Source organism: Syngnathoides biaculeatus, chromosome 3, assembly GCF_019802595.1.
Source record: "Syngnathoides biaculeatus isolate LvHL_M chromosome 3, ASM1980259v1, whole genome shotgun sequence".
In the NCBI taxonomy this organism is placed as follows: Eukaryota; Metazoa; Chordata; class Actinopteri; order Syngnathiformes; family Syngnathidae; genus Syngnathoides; species Syngnathoides biaculeatus.
In genome coordinates this window covers 4,592,837-4,615,323 of record NC_084642.1, presented here as the reverse complement: position 1 = coordinate 4,615,323, position 22,487 = coordinate 4,592,837, and the positions used below count along the sequence as shown (strand labels likewise).

At 45.3% G+C, this 22,487-nt stretch overlaps 1 protein-coding gene across 1 annotated transcript in view; it reads right to left on the bottom strand.

Moving 5' to 3' along the window:
* Positions 1 to 1,329: 1,329 nt before the first annotated feature.
* The window catches only part of fbn1 (fibrillin 1), an 80,285-nt gene continuing 59,127 nt past the window's right edge, over positions 1,330 to 22,487 (bottom strand). Inside the window, exons 51-66 of the mRNA XM_061813781.1 lie at positions 18,109 to 18,261; positions 17,936 to 17,998; positions 17,737 to 17,856; positions 17,531 to 17,650; positions 16,835 to 16,957; positions 15,455 to 15,586; positions 15,171 to 15,296; positions 14,510 to 14,716; positions 12,895 to 13,020; positions 12,527 to 12,649; positions 9,426 to 9,542; positions 7,271 to 7,399; positions 7,060 to 7,179; positions 4,942 to 5,173; positions 4,708 to 4,879; positions 1,330 to 2,866 (exon numbers count right to left, since the gene is read on the bottom strand). Of these exons, the coding sequence (XP_061669765.1) occupies positions 2,480 to 2,866; positions 4,708 to 4,879; positions 4,942 to 5,173; positions 7,060 to 7,179; positions 7,271 to 7,399; positions 9,426 to 9,542; positions 12,527 to 12,649; positions 12,895 to 13,020; positions 14,510 to 14,716; positions 15,171 to 15,296; positions 15,455 to 15,586; positions 16,835 to 16,957; positions 17,531 to 17,650; positions 17,737 to 17,856; positions 17,936 to 17,998; positions 18,109 to 18,261 (2,450 nt within the window). The 3' untranslated portion in view covers positions 1,330 to 2,479. The remainder of the gene's footprint in view (positions 2,867 to 4,707; positions 4,880 to 4,941; positions 5,174 to 7,059; positions 7,180 to 7,270; positions 7,400 to 9,425; positions 9,543 to 12,526; positions 12,650 to 12,894; positions 13,021 to 14,509; positions 14,717 to 15,170; positions 15,297 to 15,454; positions 15,587 to 16,834; positions 16,958 to 17,530; positions 17,651 to 17,736; positions 17,857 to 17,935; positions 17,999 to 18,108; positions 18,262 to 22,487) is intronic.

Genomic DNA, 22,487 nt, shown 5'->3' with positions numbered 1-22,487 from the left:
GGACATTCTTTTTCATATGCAGTGATGCCATGGCCCTCGACCACGATCCGTTCCAGAAAACGGTTTGAGAAGTGATTTGTTTGAAAAACGAATTGATGTTTCCCATTACAATGAATGGAAAAGAAATAATGCGTTCCAAGCCTAAAAATTTAGGCTTATTAAAGCATTTTTTTTTTTTTTAGCTTTTCCTGATAATAAACTGCATAGTAGAAATACGTGCATAGTTTCAAATTTTCGGCGCCGTGGGGATTCACAACAAAAATCATACCTAGCATTACATAGCATTAACTTCCCAGGTGCTACAGCAGGTGTTGATTCTGGACTTGCCAGGACCGGTCGAGGTATAAATTGTGTTGGCAACTCGTAGTTTTACTCTGGAGTAATGCATGACCTAATTGCCGTGTTGCGCTGCCATTTTGTACTTGGAATAAGGCTTGCATTCATCCATCCATTTTCTTCATCGCTTATCCTCACAAGGGGTTGCAAATTCCCCAAGCAAACGTTGGTTTGACAGGTCATTCTTTTTCATATACAGTGATGCCTCGGCTCTCGACTACAATCCGTTCCAGAAAACGCTTCGAGAAGTGATTTGTTCGGAAACCGAATCGATGTTTCCCATTACAGTGAATGGAAAAAGAACTAATGCGTTCCAAGCCTAAAAATTTTTTGCTTTTCCTGATAATAAACTGCGTAATAGGAATATATGTATAGTTTAAAATATTCGGCAGCGTGGGAATTCACAACAAAGCGCATACATGGCATTAACTTCCCTTGCGCTACAACAGGTGTTGATTCTGGACTTGCCAGGAAGGCTCAAGGCATAAATTGTATTCGTAACTACGTGTTTTTAGAATGTAGTTTTACCCTGGAGTAATGCGTGACCTAATTGCCGTGTTGCGCTGTCATTTTGTACTTGGAATAAGGTCGCATTCATCCATCCATTTTCTTCACCGCTTATCCTCAGAAGGGGTCGCAAATTCCTCATGCAAAATTTTTTTTTTTTTGCAATAGAAACCCATTTCATATACAGTGATGCCTCGGTTCTCGACCACAATTCGTTCCACAAAACGTTTCGATAAGTGATTTGTTCGAAAACCGAATCGATGTTTCCCATTTCCCAATGAATGGAAAAAGAAATAATGCGTTCTAAGCCTAAAAATGTAGGCTTATTAAAGCATTTTTTTTTAGCTTTTCCTTACAATAAACTCTATTGTAGAAATACATGTATAGTTTAAAATTTTGGGCTGACCGCCTCTGTGCACATGCTAGAAAATCCCACCGCAGGCAGAAAGACATTTGGCGAGGAAGGGGAACAGCTGCAATTCCATGTACACCAAAAGAATGTTTTTCTTTATTGTGAATGTACAACTAAACCCCCGCTGACGTGAACAAGAACCCAGACCGGCGTCGGGCTGGCCCTTGGTGATGCGGCACTGATCTGTACGTGTGAGAGAATGTGTGGCCGCGAAGGCCTCAGTGCATGATCAGGAAGGTCCAGGTTTGTCATCGTTAATTTCAGATGTGTGTATGTCCGTGCGCACGTATGTGAATGTATACAGATAATAAAAGAAAGTAGTTGGTCATTATAAGCACCGTTACACCCCCCCCCCCCCCCCGCGTAATCCAGGGGGCTTCCTCTAGTTTACAAAGGCAACATAAGATTAAAAGTGGCATTGATTATTACAGTATAAACACAATTTACATGAAATATAGAGAAAAGCGGCCGGCGGACGTGAAATCGAGAGTCGTCGTGAGAGACTCGCATGGTGGCACAGTGCATTTTTTCTGAAGCTATGTGGTCGTGTCGCTAGCACCAGTAAATATGAACGATCCGTTGGAAAAAAAAAAAAAAAAAAAGAGCGGACGGGCGTATTTTAAATACGCGACGGGACGCCTGCCGCGACGTCTCAAAAGTCCTCGGTGGCTTCCTTTCCTCTCCTGCCCGATCCGCTCGCAATTTGACCTCCCGCCGCGAATCGCGCGTCGCATCCGTGAAGGAAATGAACTCAAGACTTCGGACTAGTGGGACGTCCTCTTCTTCCGCTTGGGCACAGTTATTTGAGAAGAAGAAAAAGAGAGAGAGAGAGAGGAAAAAAAAAACCTTCAGAGTTTCCCGTTGTCCTTTTGCCTTTCGACGCGGCACCGATTCCGCACGACATGCAAACACGTATTTTTTTTTCCCCATCCCGTTTTTTTTTTTTTTTTTTACACATTTCTCATGAATGTTCTTCGTTTTTTGACTGAGCCGAGCGTTCAGTCGCTCATCACTTTTTTCCCACAGCAATTGTAATAATACCTACGACGCGTGTAGAATCATCTTTGGCAATCGAACGCTTGCGCCCTCCTCCTCGTTTCTTTGGTGGCAAGCAAAAGTGAAAACACCCCCACGCCCCGCCCCCTCCCCCCCCCCCCCCCGAGTTCGAGATGTTTCGCCGTTTGTGGATCGTCAACCTCTCCGCCCGCCACAGTCTTGCGCTGGTTAATGCAGGACGACCTGCACCCTCATCTTCAGGATGTCCCCCAGCTGCCCCGTGAGGTAGTCTTTATCGTGCCGATCCTCCAGCGCGTTCAGCTCCTTCTTCCTGTACAGGGGCACGCTGCTGATGCGGAGGTCGTACGCGCCGGGGGCCGGGACCTTCTTCTTGCTCAGGTGCAGGTAGCTGACGCCCTCCCTCCGGTCGATCTTGAAGTGGCCCTCTTCGTTGCCGCCGTCGATGCTGTAGCGCACGTGGTCGGCGAGGGCGGACAGGGCCGGCGTGAACTCCAGGAGGCGCTCGCGCTTGCTCAGCGCGCTGAGGTTCAGGTGCAAGTGCAGCGTGTCCTCGACGTCCACGCTGGCCAGGCTGATCATCTCGTTGTCGGACGTCTGCGGAGAAACGCGGGAACTCTCAAATCATTTCCCCCCTTCAAATAAATGGAAATGCCATTCATCTGTTCAAGCCCCGCCCCCACCCATTTCCCTCAAAAATTTGTTTTTTTTTTAAATAACATTGTACATTCTAACAACTGTAAAAATTGCACTCGAAAGTTTGTGACTCGCAATTTAATGCTGCAATGCTGCTCCTTCTGTTGTGCCCGCCTTGGCCACCAGGGGGCAGTAGCTACAGTACAATACAATCAATGGAAACAAAAACTCCTACTGATTATTAAATTGCAAGAATATTTGCAATGTTTTGTAAAGGATGAATAATTTATGCCTGTGAATATTATTATATTTATTGTCCGTGTATGTGTTATGTAACTGTGTTTAAATATCTGATGTTTACAGGGCTCCAAAACTGTAACGACAGATGCTAACCAAATGAATAGCATTTGCCATTTATGTTAGCATGAAGCTAAGCTTGTTTTAAAGATCAAGTGTCATGAAATGGATGATTTTTAGTACGTTATTAATGGAAAAAAACGGCAGCCGGTATGGACCCACCCGTTTTTTCACCACACAACGTGATTTTTGACATATTTGGCTTTTTGTAACTCCCGCCATGAAAATCCTCTGAAGGGATTTGTTTTCGACAAGAAGCAGGAAGTGACGTACATGGCAGGACCGCCCTCAAGTGGTTTCGTTTGTTTCCATTAGTTTTACCTCCGGGAAGGGAGCTCGTTGTTCCTTCGTGTTAGCCAAAATGCCGGCTCGTTGCATTGGTGGATATTGTTCGAACACTCAAGAGGATGGATTCATTCTTCATACTTTTCCAAAAGACCCGGGTCGTCGTGAAAAATGGATTGCACAGGTGCAAAGGACGAGAGCTTCGTGGGTTCCAAATGACAGTGTGTAAGATACATAGCTACTAAAAAAAAATAATAGTGGTGGGGGGGGGGGGGGCGTTATCCTCTCAGAATGTAACAAAAGATCCGAGCACGTAAGTTAGGGGTGCTAAATGTGTCGATCTACCCGTCGGTGCCAAGCACGGCTTCGGCCGGGCTGGCTCATACATACTGTCTGGGAGTCTGTTGTTAGCTAGAAGTGATCCGCATATCATCTAAATATAGCTCGAAACAATAGGGTAATATTGCCCCGGTCACTCCCCTCGATTGTGAGATGTTGTCTTCTTTGAAAAGAGCTTCCGTGTCCCATAGTTGGTGGAACATCATGTTTTCAATGGCGAATGTCCCGGTGTGAAGTAATGGACAGACGATGCAGGCAATATGGCGACCACTTGGATGTCGGATGACACTTCTGCAACTTTGCGCATGGATGACGCGCTCTCTACTCATATTAATTTTTTCGTACAGACATTGAAGTGCATTTGTGTTATATGTGTGTGTGTGTGTGTTTCTTTCGGCTTGTCCCTTTCGGGGTCGCCACAGCGTGTCATCTCAGATGAACGCATATGTACGTTTGGCACAATTTTTACGCCGGATGCCCATCCTGACGCAACCCTTCTCAGGGAGTGGAGGCCCCAGTGGGATACGAACTCACAACCCCTGGTTTACCAAACCAGTGCTCTAACCACCTCCTAATGTTATATGTATTCTTCATTACAAAATCTGTTTATAGGCATGACATTTGACCTTTAAAGGGCTGTAAAACTATAACCAGAGATGCTAACCAAACGAATAGCATTTTCCATTTATGTTAGCATGAAGCCATCAGGTGACAGGCGCGAGGCAACGTAGTTAACTTGTTTAAAGGAGACAACGCGCAATTCTGACTTTTACGTTTATTTTGCCGTCAATTTAATTCAGTTTTCCCGAGCGGCAAAGTACCTGCACGTCATCCCGCGTCGAATTGGTGCTGCGTCGATTGCGCCCCTTCTTGGGATAGCCGTTGATCTTGCACTCGTAGCAGGCCTCAGGAGACAGAGAATTTTCATCATCCTCCCCTCCCGGAGCCACACTTTGGTCAGCGCCACCCAAAGCCAGCCCGGACACGCAATGCCTGAAACCGGGACAGAAGCCGTCAGGCCCCGGCCGAAGACAACGTTTCGTTTTGTGGCGTACCCTTGTCCTGCCCTGTAGTATCCGGCGGGACAACCGCACAGATAGCCGCCGTCGGTGTTGGAGCACCCGAACTTGCACGGGTTCTGGGTGTTGGAGCACTCGTTGATGTCCGAGCAGCCCCCGGAGGCCTGTTCGTAGTTGAAGCCGGTGGGGCAGAGGCAGCGGAAGCTCCCCAGAGTGTTGTGGCACGACGCTCCCCCGCAGATTTGAGTGTTCTGACACTCGTTCTCATCTGGGTCGCGGGAAGTAAACAAGCAGAAGGTCAGCGGCGCTCAAGTGGCGCAAACAATAGTGGGAAAAAGGCAAATGTCAGCCTCGTGCGGAAATTAATACACAGACATTTTCATAATGTTTGTAAACAACCAGCCGCACGATACTGAAAAGTGATTAACTATCCCGAACCCTGAACTGCAACAACACCCAAAATTTGTGTTTGGGGTTGTTCCGGGAGACTGACCCAAAGTGGTGTGGATTTTTTTAAAAGCGAGGAGTGTGAATGCAGACCGCCCTCGCCAAAGACAAACTCTGCGAGCTATGGGAAATAATCTATGTTATACGTATGATAAATGCTATGAAACTATAAAAGGTGAACCGCCATACAGCACAAAAGATGACAAGACTGCCTCGTGGCCATTCTTGAAAGGACAGACTGCGACCAATCCACTATCATCATCGGGTTTGTGGAAGGTTTTTTTTTTTTTTTTTTTTTGGTTAGCAAACATGGCAAACACAATGACTAGCCTGCGAGCTAACGTCAGCGTTAAGAGTTTCACCATCAAACGAGCTTGTCCGTGCCATCAATTAGAGCGCCAGAAAAGTCAATCGATCATCGAGTTCAGGGGTGCCATGGCTTTTTTTTTTTACCCCAAGATCTACTTTTCAAGCAGCCAGCCTCTCGCGAGCTGCCGACGAGGAGGAGACGTTCTGTCTCCCTTCAATGCGATCCACCTTCACCCGACGTTTTCTTTTCATCCGACGCCGACTTCGCACACTGCCGGTGTGACGGTCTGAGTGTTCCCCCGTGCTGAAAAGTCTCCTTGTGATGAATGCGCATGCGTTACTAACCGGGGAACTCTGGGTACGTAGCATCTAACTGGGAAATCCTCCAGTCTTATAGTTCCCCTTCTTCTACATAGGGGAAGCTAAGATACGTTATAACCTAACCCTAACCTTCAAACAAAAGTTGATCAAAAAAGATATACACATATATGTATGTTCGCTGTGTTCGTCTTTCGGAGACGTCCATAGCGAACACGAACCCTCGGCGACAAGTTGTCGAATTGCACATGTTGAACCACGGATGGGGATGTTTCAGAATGGCCGGAAGTTTACAAAATGTACGCGCATGAGCGTTAATCCTAAGGGGACTTTTCAGCACGGGGGAGTGCTCAGACCCCCGTGCTGAAAAGTCCCCTTGGGATTAATCCGCATGTGCGTAGAATTTTTTGAATTTTTGCACTTTTTCTACATCTGTGCACGTCTGAAACTTCCCCATCCAAGCTTTTTCCTCACGTTCATTTTCGCCCCGCGCGCATTTCGCTATGGACGTCTCGCAAAGCCGAACGCAGCGAATGAAAGAATACAGAAGCAAACGCGAACGTACTGTTTGTTATTTGTCGACTGGAAAGCACGTTCCAGCATCGAACAAGAATCACCGGAGGATTGTTCAGGTATTTGTTCGGGTGATATGACACTTCCAGTCGATAAATAACAAACAATACATTTGTTTCTGTATTCTTCGCACGGATGGGGAAGTTTCAGACTGGCACGGAAGTAGAAAAACGTGAAAAAAACATCAAAAAATTGTACGCGCATGTCCATTAATCACAAGTGTTCTCTCAGACCATCACACAGGCCTTCCCAGTTCACATGGATATTTGACTTGTGAAACCGTCAATGGCAGTGAACGTGTTTCAAGTTGTGTCGGTCGGTACAGAAAGCTAAAATGATCATTCAAGCCGTTTTAGCCGTTTTCTCAACCCGATTCTGGATCAAATGACTCGTGTTGGTTTGTTTGCTTCTCTTCTTTTGGGACCCAGACGCATGTGTGATATAATGCTGAAAAAAGATGGTCGATAAGAGAAAGACGAGAGAGCAGAGTTCCAGTTCTTTGCTTACCCACGCACTGGTTCCACTGGTAGTGCTGCAGGTAACCCTGCGGACAGCTGCACCGGTAGCCGCCCACTAAGTTCTGACAGCCGTGCTGACACCGGTGGTTGCCGTCACACTCGTCCGTGTCTTCGGGGTGCGAACGCACGAGCAAACAAAGTCAACTTTTTGGATTTAATCAATCTGATTGTGAGTCGCGGCCTGCCGGCTGTTTTCCGACCTTCGCAGCTCTGTCCGTTGGGGTCTAATGAGAAGCCACGCTGGCAGTCGCAATTGAAGCTCCCTGGAGTGTTCTGGCAAACACCGTTGGCGCCACAAAGATTCGGGTCTGTTGAACATTCGTTGTTGTCTAATACAGCAGAGGAGGAATGGTTTAGATTAGCCCAAAATCGGATACAAGTGCTAAATAGAACAGAAAAGAAGAGCGTCAAACACTGCAGACTGCCTATGAGTCCGTAGGTCAGAACTGGTCATAGTATACCGATGCTGATCGAAGCACACGACGACATGTGAGCATTTTCACATTAACGCCCCATTAACTCATTTGCAAAAACATTTTTGACCCTCGAGAGAACTTAGTAAAACAAGTGCAAGGGTAGCAAAAGTGTGCACACCCCCTTCTGATTGGGACGTGGTTGTGTTCATTATTAACCAATCCCCTTCAAACTTATGCAAAGTGGCATTCGTGACACCTGCTACCATTTAAAGTGCCCCAGATGAACTCTAAGGGTTGCAAAAGTGTGCACACCCTCTTCCGATTGAGATGTTGTTGTGTTCAGAATGAACCAATCCCATTCAAACTCATGCGAAATGGGATTCATGACACCTGCTGCCATTTAAAGTGCCCCAGATTAACTCCAAGTAAAGTTAATATAAAGCTGAACAAAGAAAGACGTTCTCGTGGGGGTTTCCTGACATCTATTTTGCTTTTGAACAGAACCCTGAAGGTTTGTGCGTACTATTTTGAACTGCTCATAATTCCTTTCACCTGGACTAATTTTCCAGGTTGAGCTAGTATGGGTCCATCCATCCATCCATCCATCCATCCATCCATCCATCCATCCATCCATCCATCCATCCATCCATTTTCTTTGCCACTTATCCTCACTAGGGTCGCAGGGAGTGCCGGAGCCTATCCCAGCTGTCAACAGGCAGGAGGCGGGGTACACCCTGAACCGGTCGCCAGCCAATCGGAGGGCACATCGAGACAAACAGCCGCACTCACAATCACACCTAGGGACAATTTAGAGTGTCCAATTAATATTGCGTGTTTTTGGAATATGGGAGTGCCCGGAGAAAAACCACGCAGGCACAGGGAGAACATGCAAACGCCACAGAGGCGGGTCCGGCACCAAACCTGGGACCTCAGAATTGTGAGGCCAACGCTTTACCAGTTGATCCACCGTGCCGCCCATTATGGGTACATGATAGATGAAATAATAAGGCGGTATTTTGATGATGAGCAAGGTTGTTTCCACCAAATACTGTTGGTTAATTTTTTTTAGAATTATGGCCATAAAGTTCCACCTAGCCTACCTCAGACCATAACCAAAAGCAATCCATACACATACAGTATACTTCAATTCTATGTAGAATTCGGACCGTCAACAGCAGTTGTCACGTTGTGGCTGAAGCTGAAAATTACCGTCTGTCATGTATTTGTCTCGCGTGTCCAGTCCAAACTTTGGGCAATAATCAACATCCGATTTTGTGTGTGCGACAATCTTTGACTGTATTTTACTAGAAAACCTTGACAGCGAAGTTCAGCGTTTCTCCGCAGGGGCTGATGGATTGTGAAGAACTACTGGTGCCTAAGTTATGAAGGTCTATTTATAGTATTTGATGCAGGCCATGGAAAGTGTTCATTCCAGTAGTACGACTTGGCCACTCAACAACCCCTAATGGACTCCCGGTTTCCAGTTTCTCCCCAAGTTTTTGTTGACAAATTAATGACACGACGTTTTGTATCCTAAGCCAGGGGCGATTCCATTCCGCAATCAGGACCGAGAGCTCCTCGCCTCTGGATGGATGTGAGGTCATGGGAGCTGCTTTAAGGCCTGGAAAAAAGCTCGCGGTTGTCAGGACAATCCATTGCACAGTTTCATAACAAAGACTCACTAAGCTGCGCGGCTGCACGAGCGCAGGCGAACAAGATGCGTGCGATATCGGACAAAAAAATGACGACGAAGCGGGCTTGCTCGTACAAGAAGCGACCCTGGGAAAGATCGCGGCATGTGTTTAGCGGACGCAGGAAGTCGCGAGCGTGTGATGACTCCACGTGTTTATCCGCCTCGTTCCTTTTAGGTATACACGTACGCGAGAGCACTTCCGAGGACAAAATATTTGGATCAGTAAGTCAATCGGCGTTTATTTACCGATGCAGGCGGTGTGATGCTGGGTGAAGCCAGGAGGACACTTGCAGGTGAAGCCGCCGATGGTGTTGACGCACAAGAATTGACAGTTGTGCTGTTTTGTCGAGCACTCGTCCAAGTCTGAAAGGGAAGTGGAGACGTGACATCATCTACTTGTTATCGTGAGATGAATGCACGCACTGCTCGCTGAGGGCTGCTCATTTTTTCATCTCGGAAAATTTCAGTCCATCTACTGTCCCTGACCTACAAGTGAACTGCAAATGAACCAAATAGTAAAAACACAGCGGGGGTGGCGACGCTAGCTTGAATGCTGCCCGCTAACAACGAGCAATCCTTAGCTAGCTCCCTCTCCGAATGTTAAGATCTTCAAACAACGATGTCATACTTGACAACTTCTCGCTCCAAAAGTTGATCAGCCACATCTTGACAATACCTTGTAATGTCTTCACAAAACGGTACAAATGGAAATAATTATCATTATCATTAGACCAAAAAAAAAAAAAAAAATCATTTCAGATATCCATCAAGCGTGATAATATTGAGCAAAAATATCACAATATCATTGGATTGCAATTACGCTCTCCGTGTCACTTATGGCTGGTATTGGCGAGGACGCCACACGGTGGTATTTCCTCAGCACTTTTTGGTTAATTTCCGATTGCCGTTTTTACTTTCCCTTCCTGAACGAGGAAACGCGCAGGTCACGTAATGACAGCGTGACCGTGGGACTTTAAAGTGGCAACAAACAGAAAATGCACATCCACCCATCCATTTTCTTTTGGCGCTTATCCTCATGAGGGTCGCGAGGAGTGCTGGAGCCTATCCCAGCTGTCAACGGGCATGAGGGACAGGGGTACACCCTGGAGTGGTCGCCAGCCAATCGCTGGGCACATCGAGACAAACAGCCACACTCACAATCACACCTAGGGACAATTTAGAGTGTCCAATTAATGTTGCGTGTTTTTGGGATGTGGGAGGTAAATCGGAGTGCCCACCCGGAGAAAACCCACGCAGGCACGGGGAGAACATGCAAACTCCACACAGGCGGGGTCGGGATCGAACCCGGGTCCTCAGAACAGTGAGGCCAACGCTTTACCAGCTGAGGCACCGTGCCGCCCATAAAATGCACAACGAAGAAGAAAAAAAAATCATAGAAGTCGCAACTTGGGGGAGAAATGTATTTTATAAAATCTGAGATAAAGAACAGACGTTTTATTTAGAAAGGAAAGAAAAAGTAAGTTTTGTCATTCAGTCCAAACTTTCTTCCTGCAGCCCGATGACTGTTTTCAGCTGCATATCTCAGTACTTGTAGACTGTAATCTGCAGAATATGATTTTGTTTTTGGTGGCAACCTGTGTTCCATCCTCCGCAGTTGTCTTTATAAATGGATATGTAGCCTAGATGGTACATTTTAAGTAGTCCAAAGCTGATGGGAGTAGCAGATTCTGGCTCACAAGCTTAGAGCGCCTGGCAGTGTGGAAAAAAAAACATATAAGTCGCTCTGGGGTATAAAACGTAGGACCAGTCAAACATTTAAAAAAAAAAGTTTGACTTATGCGCTAACTCTCGAAGCTAGTTGCAAACATTAACTTTAAGACAGCATTATAGTGATATCATAATTCATCAATGTATAAATGTAATTTGTCACAGAGAGATGAGTGGGTCTCATAAATGTGATGCGTTATTTGGGTCCCCGCATAGTTTCCAGGCAGGACACGCCCTGCTCCAGTATTATTGGCTCCAGGACACACACCGCTGCACTTTGATTGGCTTTCGTATCCCTGCAGCAGAACACACCCTGTTGCACCCAGATGGGAAAAGAACTACCGTATGTGACTCAATTGCGGTGGTGGTGGTGGTGATAATATGTTTCCCACTAAGCCAAACCCACCCAAATCCTAACCTCAACCCCTCTGAAACCGCCTTTATCCCCAACCCTAGTGTTAAAACCTCCTATAGCAGATACACTTTATTAACATCCTTTGCATAGGCCTATGTCCCCCCCCCAAAAAAAAAAAAAAAAAAAAACAGCCGACTTTTTCAACCATGTGGAAAGTCATCGGGTTACTTTGACAATGTGACTTTTTTAAAACGATGGTAAATCTTGAAACGGTGAAGCGGCCCTTGTCTAATTTCACACAGCATCAATGGCGCCCTGTGCATATTGCATGTACATGCAGTACATACAGGAAACTTTTGTTTTTCTTGTCATGCATTTTAGATTACTTTCACTTTTCAGTGATGTTTCTTGCACTAAAAGCTGTTTTAATTGTACTTTTTCAAATGTTTTTATTGATGCGCGCATTGTGTTACCTTGCGTATGAAATGCGCTACACAAATACCGTAATTTTCCGGCCTATAAACCGGGACTATTTTTACACGCTTTCAAGCCTGCGGTTTATGCGGTGACACGGCTAATTTGTGCATTTTTTCCAACGGCCGCAAGGGGGCACTCGAGCGGAGAAGGTAAGAGTGAGTCCGGTGGAATAAATGTGCCGAGGAAGTGACTTTTACTGGTCCGGCCCTGTCTCAGCGATTTTTACCGTTTTTTTTTTTTTAACCGGCCCTGTTAGCGCTAGACTAAGCTAGAGTTAGCATTAGCGTGGCGGCGCTAGCGTTAAACGGTTTCTTTCTTTGTAAATATCTTGCATTTCAATGTGGGCACTTGCGGCTTTTACACAGCTGCGGCGTATGTGTGTACCAAATGGTATTTCCTGTACAAATGTACTGGGTGAGGCTTTATAACCCGGTGCGCTCTGTAAGCCGGGAATTATGGTAAATTTGCTTTGCTTTTGTTTTAAGAAATCAGCACTTCACAAGGGGCACTGCCGAGGTACGAGAACTAAAGTTCTGGCAAATACAGACGAGAGAAGCCACCGAAGAGCACATTTTTTAGGCTCAAAACAAGCCTGATTAAGAAGCTTTGGATGCAGGACGCGATTAAGTACGAGCACAAGGACGACCCAGAATAGAACAGTGAGCATAACACTGGGAGAGGGGCAGGTCTACTCAGCAGTACCGCGGTTCCCACCAGGAAACTTTTGTCAAGGACAGATGCTACTGAATATTAAAGCTTCTTTGTGTACAGTATGTGTCTGTGTCACCTCTGCAGCTCTTCCCATCTTCCTGTAGGAGGTATCCACGGGGGCAGGAACAAAGATATCCACCCTCTGTGTTCTTGCAGATGAAGTTACAAGGCTTGGGTGCCTGTATGCATTCATCCACATCTGCAACGAACACGAGAGTGAGACATTGCTTGATCTTTGCGGCAAATATTCCATAAGAGCAGATGATGAGATCAACAGAGTCGGGCTATGTTTTGCATGGATGTGTGTGTGTGTGTGTGTGTGTGTGGGCAGCCTACCCGTGCGGTTTTGGCATTTTTACAAGGTAGAAGGAATGGTAACGGGAGGCAGTTATGGCAGGAAACGCGTCCATAAAGTTGAGAGATGGATGCGGACTGTACACTCACCCACACACTGAGTGCCAGTGATGTCTGTGGCATAGCCGGCTTTGCAGATGCAGTTGTACGAGCCGAGAGAGTTGACACACTGGCCGTTCTTGCACAAGTTCCCCATCACGCGACACTCGTCGATATCTGAAGAGGAAAGTTTGTGTCAATAAACTGAAATACAGAAGAGCTTAATTACCTCACATTAAGTTACTGTCAGTACAGTGAAGCTCTCCATGTGCACCTATCCACTGTTTTTGTGCTCGATAATAAATTACTTTGGCGCCAACTGAACTATGCTGAAGTGAGTTGAGGAGATTCATGGAGCCAGAAGGAATGCGTCATTTTGCCCAATCTTGGTGCCGAGCAACTATGTTAAAGTGAGTTGAAAAGTTTCATTTGGAAAAAAAAAAATCTACTTTGGTAGCATCTTATTGCATCAATTCTAATTTTTGTTGTTGTTTTTGAAGGAGCAACGTATACCGTCACTGTCGGGCAGAAAGCTCATATCTGCAAATTTGGTCAATTTTTCTATAGGCTTATAGACTACTATGAGAGAGTTTCTTTATTTATAAAAGTTATTGACCAATCTTAAGTATTTGAAATGGCTTACTCTCTCTTTGACGAAGCATGTTAATGGCACAAAAAAACATGGCCATTTTTTGGGGAGATGCAAGGATTCCATCCGATGCCAGCTTTATGCTGATTGAACTGATAGAAATCTAGAAGGTACTCAGCCCACACACAAAAAAACAAAAAAAAGTCTTAATAACAAGGCAAAGAGAGCGTTATTACTGGAGCAACATTAATGTTGTCGTTTTACTAGACACTTAAATAAGGAATGTGGAGAACTTGTGAAGTAAAATAATAACATTCTGAAACTTTAATGAATGTATCAGGTTTACCAAGTTTTTGAAGCCATTATAGAAATGTCCATTTTAAGAAAGAACTGAAGTGGCTTGGGTAACATCACAAATTCATGAAGTACCCGTAATTTCCGGCCAATAAACTGAGACTTTTTTCACGCTTTCAACTCTGCGGATTATGCAGTGATGCGGCTAATTTGTGCATTTTTTTCTAATGGCCGCAAGGGAGCACTCGAGCGGAAAAGGTAAGCGTGAGACCGGTGGAATATATGTGCCGAGGAAGTGACTTTTACCGGTCCGGCTCTGTTAGCCCTGCGCTAGCGTGTAACTGCCGTGTCTCAGTGATTTTTACCAGTATGTTTTTTTTTTTTTTAACTGGCCCTGGCAACGCGGCGCTAGCAGTCGCGTTAGCACGGCAGCACTCGCGTTAGCGCGGCGGTGCTAGCGTTAAACTCTGTGTGCCGTCTTTCTTTGTAAATATCTCGCGTTTCAATGTGGGTTTCAATGTGGGCACTTGTGGCTTTTACACAGCAATGGTGTATGTATGTACCAAAATAGTATTTTCTTTACAAATGTACTCGGTGAGGCTTATAACCAGGTGCGCTCTGTAGGCCGGGAATTACGGTACTTCCATACAGCCAATTTTTACAGTGCTCATCCTCTTTAGTGCTGCAGGTCAGCTATCTTTGCCATGACAAAGTAGTGAAGTGTGGTTGGTTTATCAGTCTTCATTTCATTAGATGGCTATTTAACGTAAAATTTCAAAATACCTCTTCCATCAGTTGTAAAGCCAGTTCCCAGAGGACACATTTTCTTGAACTGGGTGGTCCCGGGGAGCGGACAAAGCTCACAGTTGTTGCCCCAGCCCCTGCCTCCATCACAGCAACACTCCGACTTGGTCACCATGTTTCTGTTGCTGGATGTCAGCTGACACAGGGTAGTCAGAACCTCGGTGAAACAGAAGCCCTCGCGGTTATCTAGATGTCGGGAGACACGGGGAAGGGAATGTGAGAGCGAGACAAACCGTCACATGAGCAAACAAAGAGGTGGCTAAAAGGGAAGCAGACAAAGCCACCCAGACAAGACCAGACGCGAGGCGATAACCTACGCGCGCTATCGCTAACGTCTTGTCAGAAGTTAGATAGCAACTGAGCCTCAGTTGGCCTGGAGTTTTTCTCACAGGCCAACTGAGTGCGCATCACTTTCAATCTGAGGTATATCTTTAGATTTGAAAGCAAGCCTGTGAAACAAGTTGCTTTCCTTTATCCTGACAGTTACAAACGAGATAAGAGCGTGTCACAAAAAGGCTGATTACTGCAAATATATTTTGACCACATTCGTATCCCCATATTTTTCCAAATGTGACGACAATCAACCGTTTATCCATGCAGAATATGCAAAGGGTTAAGTGAGCAGTACGCACACACTTACCGATACATTCCGTCTGTGTGGGGTTCGACAGGAATCCCTCGTCACATCTGCAGCGATAGCTTCCCACTGTGTTCTCACAACGGCCGTTCTTACAGATGCCCGGTTTGGCTGTACATTCGTTCAGATCTGAAGCAGACGTACGGGAGGACAGTATGTGAGGAGTTTCCAGGGGGAACGCCTAAATTATATAGTTTCACCAATTGAGCCCCCGCACCCCCAAGTGATCTGGCGGATTAATGCTAAAATAGAGAACAATGAACAATGAGTTGGTGATAAAGTCTTACCGATGCAGCCATCTCCACCCGGGTGGCGTGTGTATCCAGGTGCGCAGATGCACATAAATGTACCAATCAGGTTCTTGCAGGTCATTCCTCTGCTGGCACAATCGTCGAGGCCGTCTTCGCACTCGTTCTGGTCTGCAAGACAAACGTAGTGAGCATTAATCACAGGAATGCTGCTAAAGAAGAAAGTGTGGTGCAGTGCAGTGAACCTCTACATAGTCACAATTCAGTGTTGGTCAATTTGCATATTTGCAGGTTTCTTTCAAAACAACGTATTTTTCTGTTTCTCTTTCAATGCATCGACTTATAGGCGTGTTGTCGACTTTGCTGTCTCCTGTATTTCCATCCATATATGATCGTTTAATGACATTTGTGTAAAGTGATTTTTGTCTGCCCATGTGTGATGCCTTTTTTTTTTTGCAAGCGCGGTATTTAGGATAGTATGCTAGCTAATGCTATTGATGAGCATCATGTGATGATGTCTTGTTAGTGTTCGACAATTTAACTACTGAATCTAGTCGTTTATGTACACTGGGTTCATGATTGCGTACATGTTGTTTCATGATCCGTCTACTGGGATCCAAACGCAATTGAGCATAAATTACCGGTATTGCATGCACGCAGAGCTCAATTACGAACTCCGTCTTCTCGGTACGATACTGGCCAGGGAACAGCAGTTGCACGTGGACGTTTAGTGAGAGAATTGCTGGCCTGTTGGGATGTTGGATGCATATACAATGACGCTACTGACACTGAGAGGGTCCTTCTGTGTCTCGGCGCCTTCCGTCCATTTACGACCGTTGCCGTGGTAACCACAGCATCCGAGACAATTGCGGTGTAAACAGCGACTCGTCTGGTTACATTTTCTCAAGTTTTAAGAGGGCTCGACGGATAGTATGCTATGTAACGTCACGAGTGGCTATTATCCATACTGTGTATACTGTGAGTCCTCGGTCTATGACCTCTCCATCTCGACAAGTATCAAAGAACCTTGTTTTGTCATCTTTGTATCCGACATAGGAACGGAACCCTTCCCATGTGCTAAAATCCGGGCTTTGTCTTTAATAATTGTCACCACGGTCGACCGACTGACGCCTCGGTGGTGTTTGTGTCGCTCCTTTCTCCAATCTTTTTATGATCTTGAGCTCTGTTTCCACGGTCTTGGTCTTTCTTCTTTGGGGCGATGATGTGTAAAATGGAGGGCGAAAAACGCAAAGATACACAAACACGGACAAAATGGCGGACGGGGGACGGGGGTTGTAAAGTCGAAACGTCTTTGGTCGAGACCGTCTTAACCTGAGGACTCCTTGTAGTGTACTTCATGCTAAAAGGTGACCAAGAGCAGCGTTTAGGACTGATTGATTAGTTATTGAGTTGCAGTACCTTTACACATCCTCTTATCCTCACGCAGTACATATCCTGTTGGACATTTACACTCATAGGAGCCCACTACATTTACACAGCGGAATGCACATAGCAGAGGATTCTGGGCGCACTCGTTGATATCTGGGGAAAAAAAAGTGAGAAGAGTCCAATGATGATAACAAGATCAATTATGAATATATAGAAAACAACGTAATGAGTGTCATTCCTCTAAAGTGCATTTTTAATCTACATTAAAAACAGTGAATTTCAGTTGGAACCTCTCCCATGTACTTGGACTGAAAGCAAATTTAATCCCCTCAAATCATATTTAAAAGAACACCAAAACTTTTTCTTACAGTACAGCAGCGTGTTCAATTTAAACTAAGGCACATGACCAAAACTTTGTTTTTAAGATGGTTAATGTTTTTTGTGCTCATTTATAGTTACTGGTCGGACAAACAGCTAACCGGTACATTAAAGACAGGTCCTGGATTTGGATCCCGGTTGAGTAAGAAGGGAAGGAAAAAAAAGGAAAGGAAAGGAAAGGAAAGAGAAGGAAAAATTCATTTTGAAGAAGAAGGAATGGAAGCGAAAATAGTCCCTGGTCCTTATGATCAATTATAATTTTTACAAAGAAATCAGAGTAAATTTTGAAAAAGTGGTCCATTTTTTTTTCTTAGCCCGTGTAGAATAGACAGACTCCATTTCACACACCTTCGCAGGTCATCATTGGACCCGGTTCAAAGCCCTCCTCACACGCACACTCAAAGCCTCCGATCACATTTGTGCACGTGCCGTTTCCGCAGGGGTTACCGACGTCGCACTCATCAGTGTCTGGAATGGACGTAGACATATTGAACGCATCATGGACACGCATCAAGAAAGAAAGAGAGCAACAGTGGATAATAAGAGACACTTGCCTTCACAAGTAATTCCTCTGACGTCTAGTCTGTAGCCCAGCTGACATTCGCAGCGGAATGAACCGTCTGTGTTGATGCACTGGCCGTTAGTGCAGGGGTTATTGATGCATTCGTCGACATCTGCAAGAAAAGGAAAGTCAATGTGACTTCTTGCGAGGGGCCGAGGATGAAGAGTTACGGAAAATAGTAACGCTCATACCCTTTGGAACGTCATCGAGGCCACGTGTGTATCCCTTATTTATACAGAGAAGGGAAAACGCATCTGGAACATTATATTGCAAACATCATTAATACACAAAAATATCTGATATCAATGCAATAGCAAGCTTGTGTTGGTTTTTTTTTTTTTTTTTGTGTGTGATGGAAGCCTACCGTCTGTCTGGCCGGGGCAAATTTCACAGGGATCTCCCCAACCTTGACCTATCATTCCAGTACAGCAGCATTCTTCCTTGGTAGTATTCTGAGGTTTCGGAACCTGGCAGCGACCATTTTCAAACTTTGTATAGCAGTAGTTGATTCGTACATCTAAACGGGCACACGTAGAATGAGAGAAAAGGTGACAAACGAGTTTAAAACCGGATGGCAAAAGTCAAAAGTTTGTTTGGTCCAGTGCTTCTCAATTGTTTCCTGTTACGAACAAAATTTGCGACCAAAGCAGGCCCCGCAAGTACTCCTGAAGTTCGCAGATGACACCAGTCGTCGGCCTCATCGAAGACGGCGACGCGTCTGAGTATCAACAGGAAGTGGCGTGATTGGAGCTTTGTTGTGGCAGCACAACCTGGCGTTGAACACTCTGAAGCACAGGTGGCAAACTCGAGACTCGGGGGCCAGATCTGGCCCACCGCATGGTTTTATGTGGCCCGCGAAGACATATCATGTGTATCAATTTCCGTGATTTTTGTTCAAATCTGTAACAAAATTTCAAATTGCCTTTTCATATATGATGAGGTGAGATATTGCAAGTATTTGTGTGTTACCAATCATCATCAATGGTTGATTTCTGAGTCCCAAACTAGTTCATAAATTTTAATGTGATGGGGCGAAAGATTTTCATGGTTTCACAGTCATAACGGCCCTCTGAGGGAATCGGTAACTACAATGTGGCCCTCGAGAAAAATGAGTTTGACTGGAGAGATGATTTTGGACGTCAGGAGGCATCCTTCACCAACGCTGCCCCTTATGCTGTCCAACTGTCTTGTGTCAACCGTCAAGAACTTCAAGTTCTTGCGAATTACAGTCTCACAGGACCTGAAGTGGGAGACGAACATCAACTCCATCCCCAAAAAAGCCCAGCCAAGGATGCAGTTCTTGCGGCTTCAGAGGAAGCGGGGCCTGCCAAAAGAACTGCTGAGACAGTTCTACACAGCGGTCATCCAATCAGTACCGTGTACCTCCATCACAGTCTGGTTTGAGGCTACCACAAAAAAAGGACAAACTCCGACTGCAACGGACGATCAAAACCACTGAACGGATTGTCGGCACCACCCTACCCACCCTAGAACACTTGCACACCACTCGAACTGGGATCCTCCACACATGGACCAATCAGTATTAGTACTAGTAACGTATACTGTAGACTATGGCACAATTTGTCACTTTAAACTGCTCCCTTTGCACAATTGTCATTGCACTGGTCTATAACAGTAAACTGCAAACGGGTAAGGGCACTCTGTAAGAGCTTAACATAATGTGGGGCGTTGACGCACTCTTAACTGCTCGAAATGAAGAAGACATCTTGCACAACTGTGACTCTTGTAAGGAATAGTTTCCTTTTTATTGAAAGTCTATTGTTCTTCGTTCTTGTTAGTTTGTTTGTTCTTCTTCTCAGAACTCAACATGAATGTCATCCCAGGGCGGCACCGACTGCAGGAGATAAATTCCTTGTGTGTTGTTACATACTTGGCCATTAAATCTGATTCTGATTCTGATCTTTATATAACAGCATATAAAGGAAAACCTCATCTAAACCTTACAAAACATGGAGGAAACTATAAAAGAAATAGTTTTTTTTTTCACATTAGATCAACTTACAATAAATAATTTATTTATTTATTTAGATGGTTAATAATGTTCTTGGGGCTCTCACACGCTCCCCCTCGGCTTCCCAATCAAGACCCCCCTGGTGGTGTCGCCCCACTATTTGAGAAGCACTAATTTTGTCTAAGGATACACTAAAATGTAGTTAATTCTACATTATCCATCTATGCGAGCCCAAGAATAATAGCCCTGTAACACAACAAAAGAAAATACAATGTAAATCAAATAAATTGGATTTATAAAGCATAGTTACTGTACATCGGGTCAAGCCGGAAGTCGCGACAACAATTGTCCGCCCGTGCTGCGCATGTCAAAGATTTACAGCGCTTTTCTTTCTGACTGTGAAATGAAATATAAATCAATCCGGACAACTGCTAGCGGGATGAAAAAGTTAACTTGGCTCCATCTAAAAGAACTGTGTAGTAAAAACGTCGCTGAACAACATTTGTAACATCTATCATGCGCAATGGAAGTTCATTTACTGAGGGGTATTTTTCACTTGTGACCAACACAATGGATTTCAATCAAACGTTGTGGCCAATAGGCCTTGGCAGAACATTAAATTTTGGCCAAGATCTGCATAACGATGCAGATACGGGTTTGAAAAACTATGCCAACAATGGAATGGTCCAACGGAATGTTCCACGGTGTCCAAAACGGCTTTTGTTGATAAAAGATAAAATTATCGTCCTTGAAGTATCTGGTAACTCGGAATTTTGTCAAGACCTCAATCGAACTCTTCCCGTAGGTACTCAATAATGTAACACGTTTTCCACAAATCTGGCCCTGCGAGCTCCCATATAGATTTGGGGCTAACACATTTTAAACTTAATCAGAGCAGCAAAGGGAGATTTTGTTGTTGTTGCTTAATGCTAAAACGTTTAACTTGGGAAGGTTGGCAACGGGAGGACTCTTGCTCTTGCTGGCTCTTGTAATGAAAAGCACATGGCCACGCTCTCCTGCTAGCCCTTCGCCAAATTGCGCAAATAAGCGCCTTGACCACAACAGATTGCACACACATGAGCGCGCACCTGGCGAAGACATGAACACCTGGTGCTGGGTACACAGCATCTTCGTGGGTCAAGTTACTTCGCCCCACAAAACCAATCCGCTGGTATTTCCGCAGAACACTTGATGCCTTGTGCACTTGCACTGCTTGTGGTGGTAAAATGCATTGAGAGTCGATGCAAAATTGTCAACAAGCAGGACAGCAGTCTCGCTGACAGTCGGAGTCATAAAAATAACACAAATGAAACAAATACTAGCATGACTTTAAATACCGTATTTTCTGAACTATAAGGCGCACCGCATTATAAGGCGCACCTTCAATGAATGACCTATTCTAAAACTTTTTTCATATATAATGCGCACCAGATTATAAGGCGCACCGACGGCTTTTGAGAAAATTAAAGGCTTTTAGGTGGGCCTTATAGTGCGGAAAATATGGTACAAGCAGGATCGATCGAGCAGTACATTCATCGGCCGTCCGTCGACGCAGAGGACTACAGGCGCGGCCTCTCGGCGACCCATCGAACCGCCGTAGCCGACGGGATCGCCGGCTACAAACCCAACATCGTGTTGGGCGGCTACCCGCCTCCGGTAGCCGAATCCGAAAGACAACTCCCGCAGCTCGGGAGATGGACGCTATCGCAACCCCGTTCGGGCTGGTGTCACAAGCTCAACAACTATCAGCATCGACTCGACAACAACATCGTCGATAAATGGCCATTGTGTGACGTCGCCCCCCAAACCCACCCCACGATGCGCATCATCTCTTCAACTGTGCTCAAAAACCGACCACGCTGACGGCGGTAAACCTGTGGAGCGCCCCGGCCTATGTGGCTCACTTTCTGGACCTTGATACTGGATAATGACTGTCGTACTTGGCTACAACAACAACAGCTCCAACACAAAATCTTTACAGCATATCTCAAAAGTCACTGTACTGTGTTTCAGGTATCATTCAGACAGAGGTGAGGCCTTCGGTATTTGACAGTCATTCACTTGCCAGTTGATGCTGGAGTAGCATTGCAATAAATTGAAATGTGTCCAACTACAGTTCAGAGAAGTGCCATGGCGTCACATTGCACTAGTGGATAGTGCAATTTACACCATTTTCTCAATTTGAGCACCCCTGAACTAGAGGGCTGAGCTGGAACCGGAGCTTCCACAAAAGCTTGGTTCACGCTGAAAACAAATGCAGCTCTTGATTTTCACTGGCTTCGGGCTAACGCCTTCTCTATAAGTTCAGCGTTTACATCAGCTGCGGTCGTACCAGGCCTTCTGCAGTGTGGTTTGTAAAAGACAAACAAAACCTGCCATGAATAGCGTTGCAACAGTGTGAGAGCCATAAAGCATCTCAAACTGGTGCAAAACTAAAGTTAGCACATGATAACTTCTTGTCAGGAAGCAATTTTGTCACGGTGTTCTTATGACAATTGGGGAGCCAGGACCAACGGAAAAAACAACACCCTTGCGACAACTGCAAAGCCTCCGCGATGAGATGGAGATTGCCTCATTTCTGTGCAAACAATACCTGAAATGAACTGAGGGAGAAAAAAAGGAAGTGTGTCGTTACTGATAGGACACCCTGCCGTTTACTCCATCCTCTGCACGTCAATCATCGTTTTCCAGAAAAACAACCCGAAAACAAGTGTGACGGAATTTTCTCCTTGATCTCATTCATTGCCCATGTTTCGCGCCCTCCGCCCAGC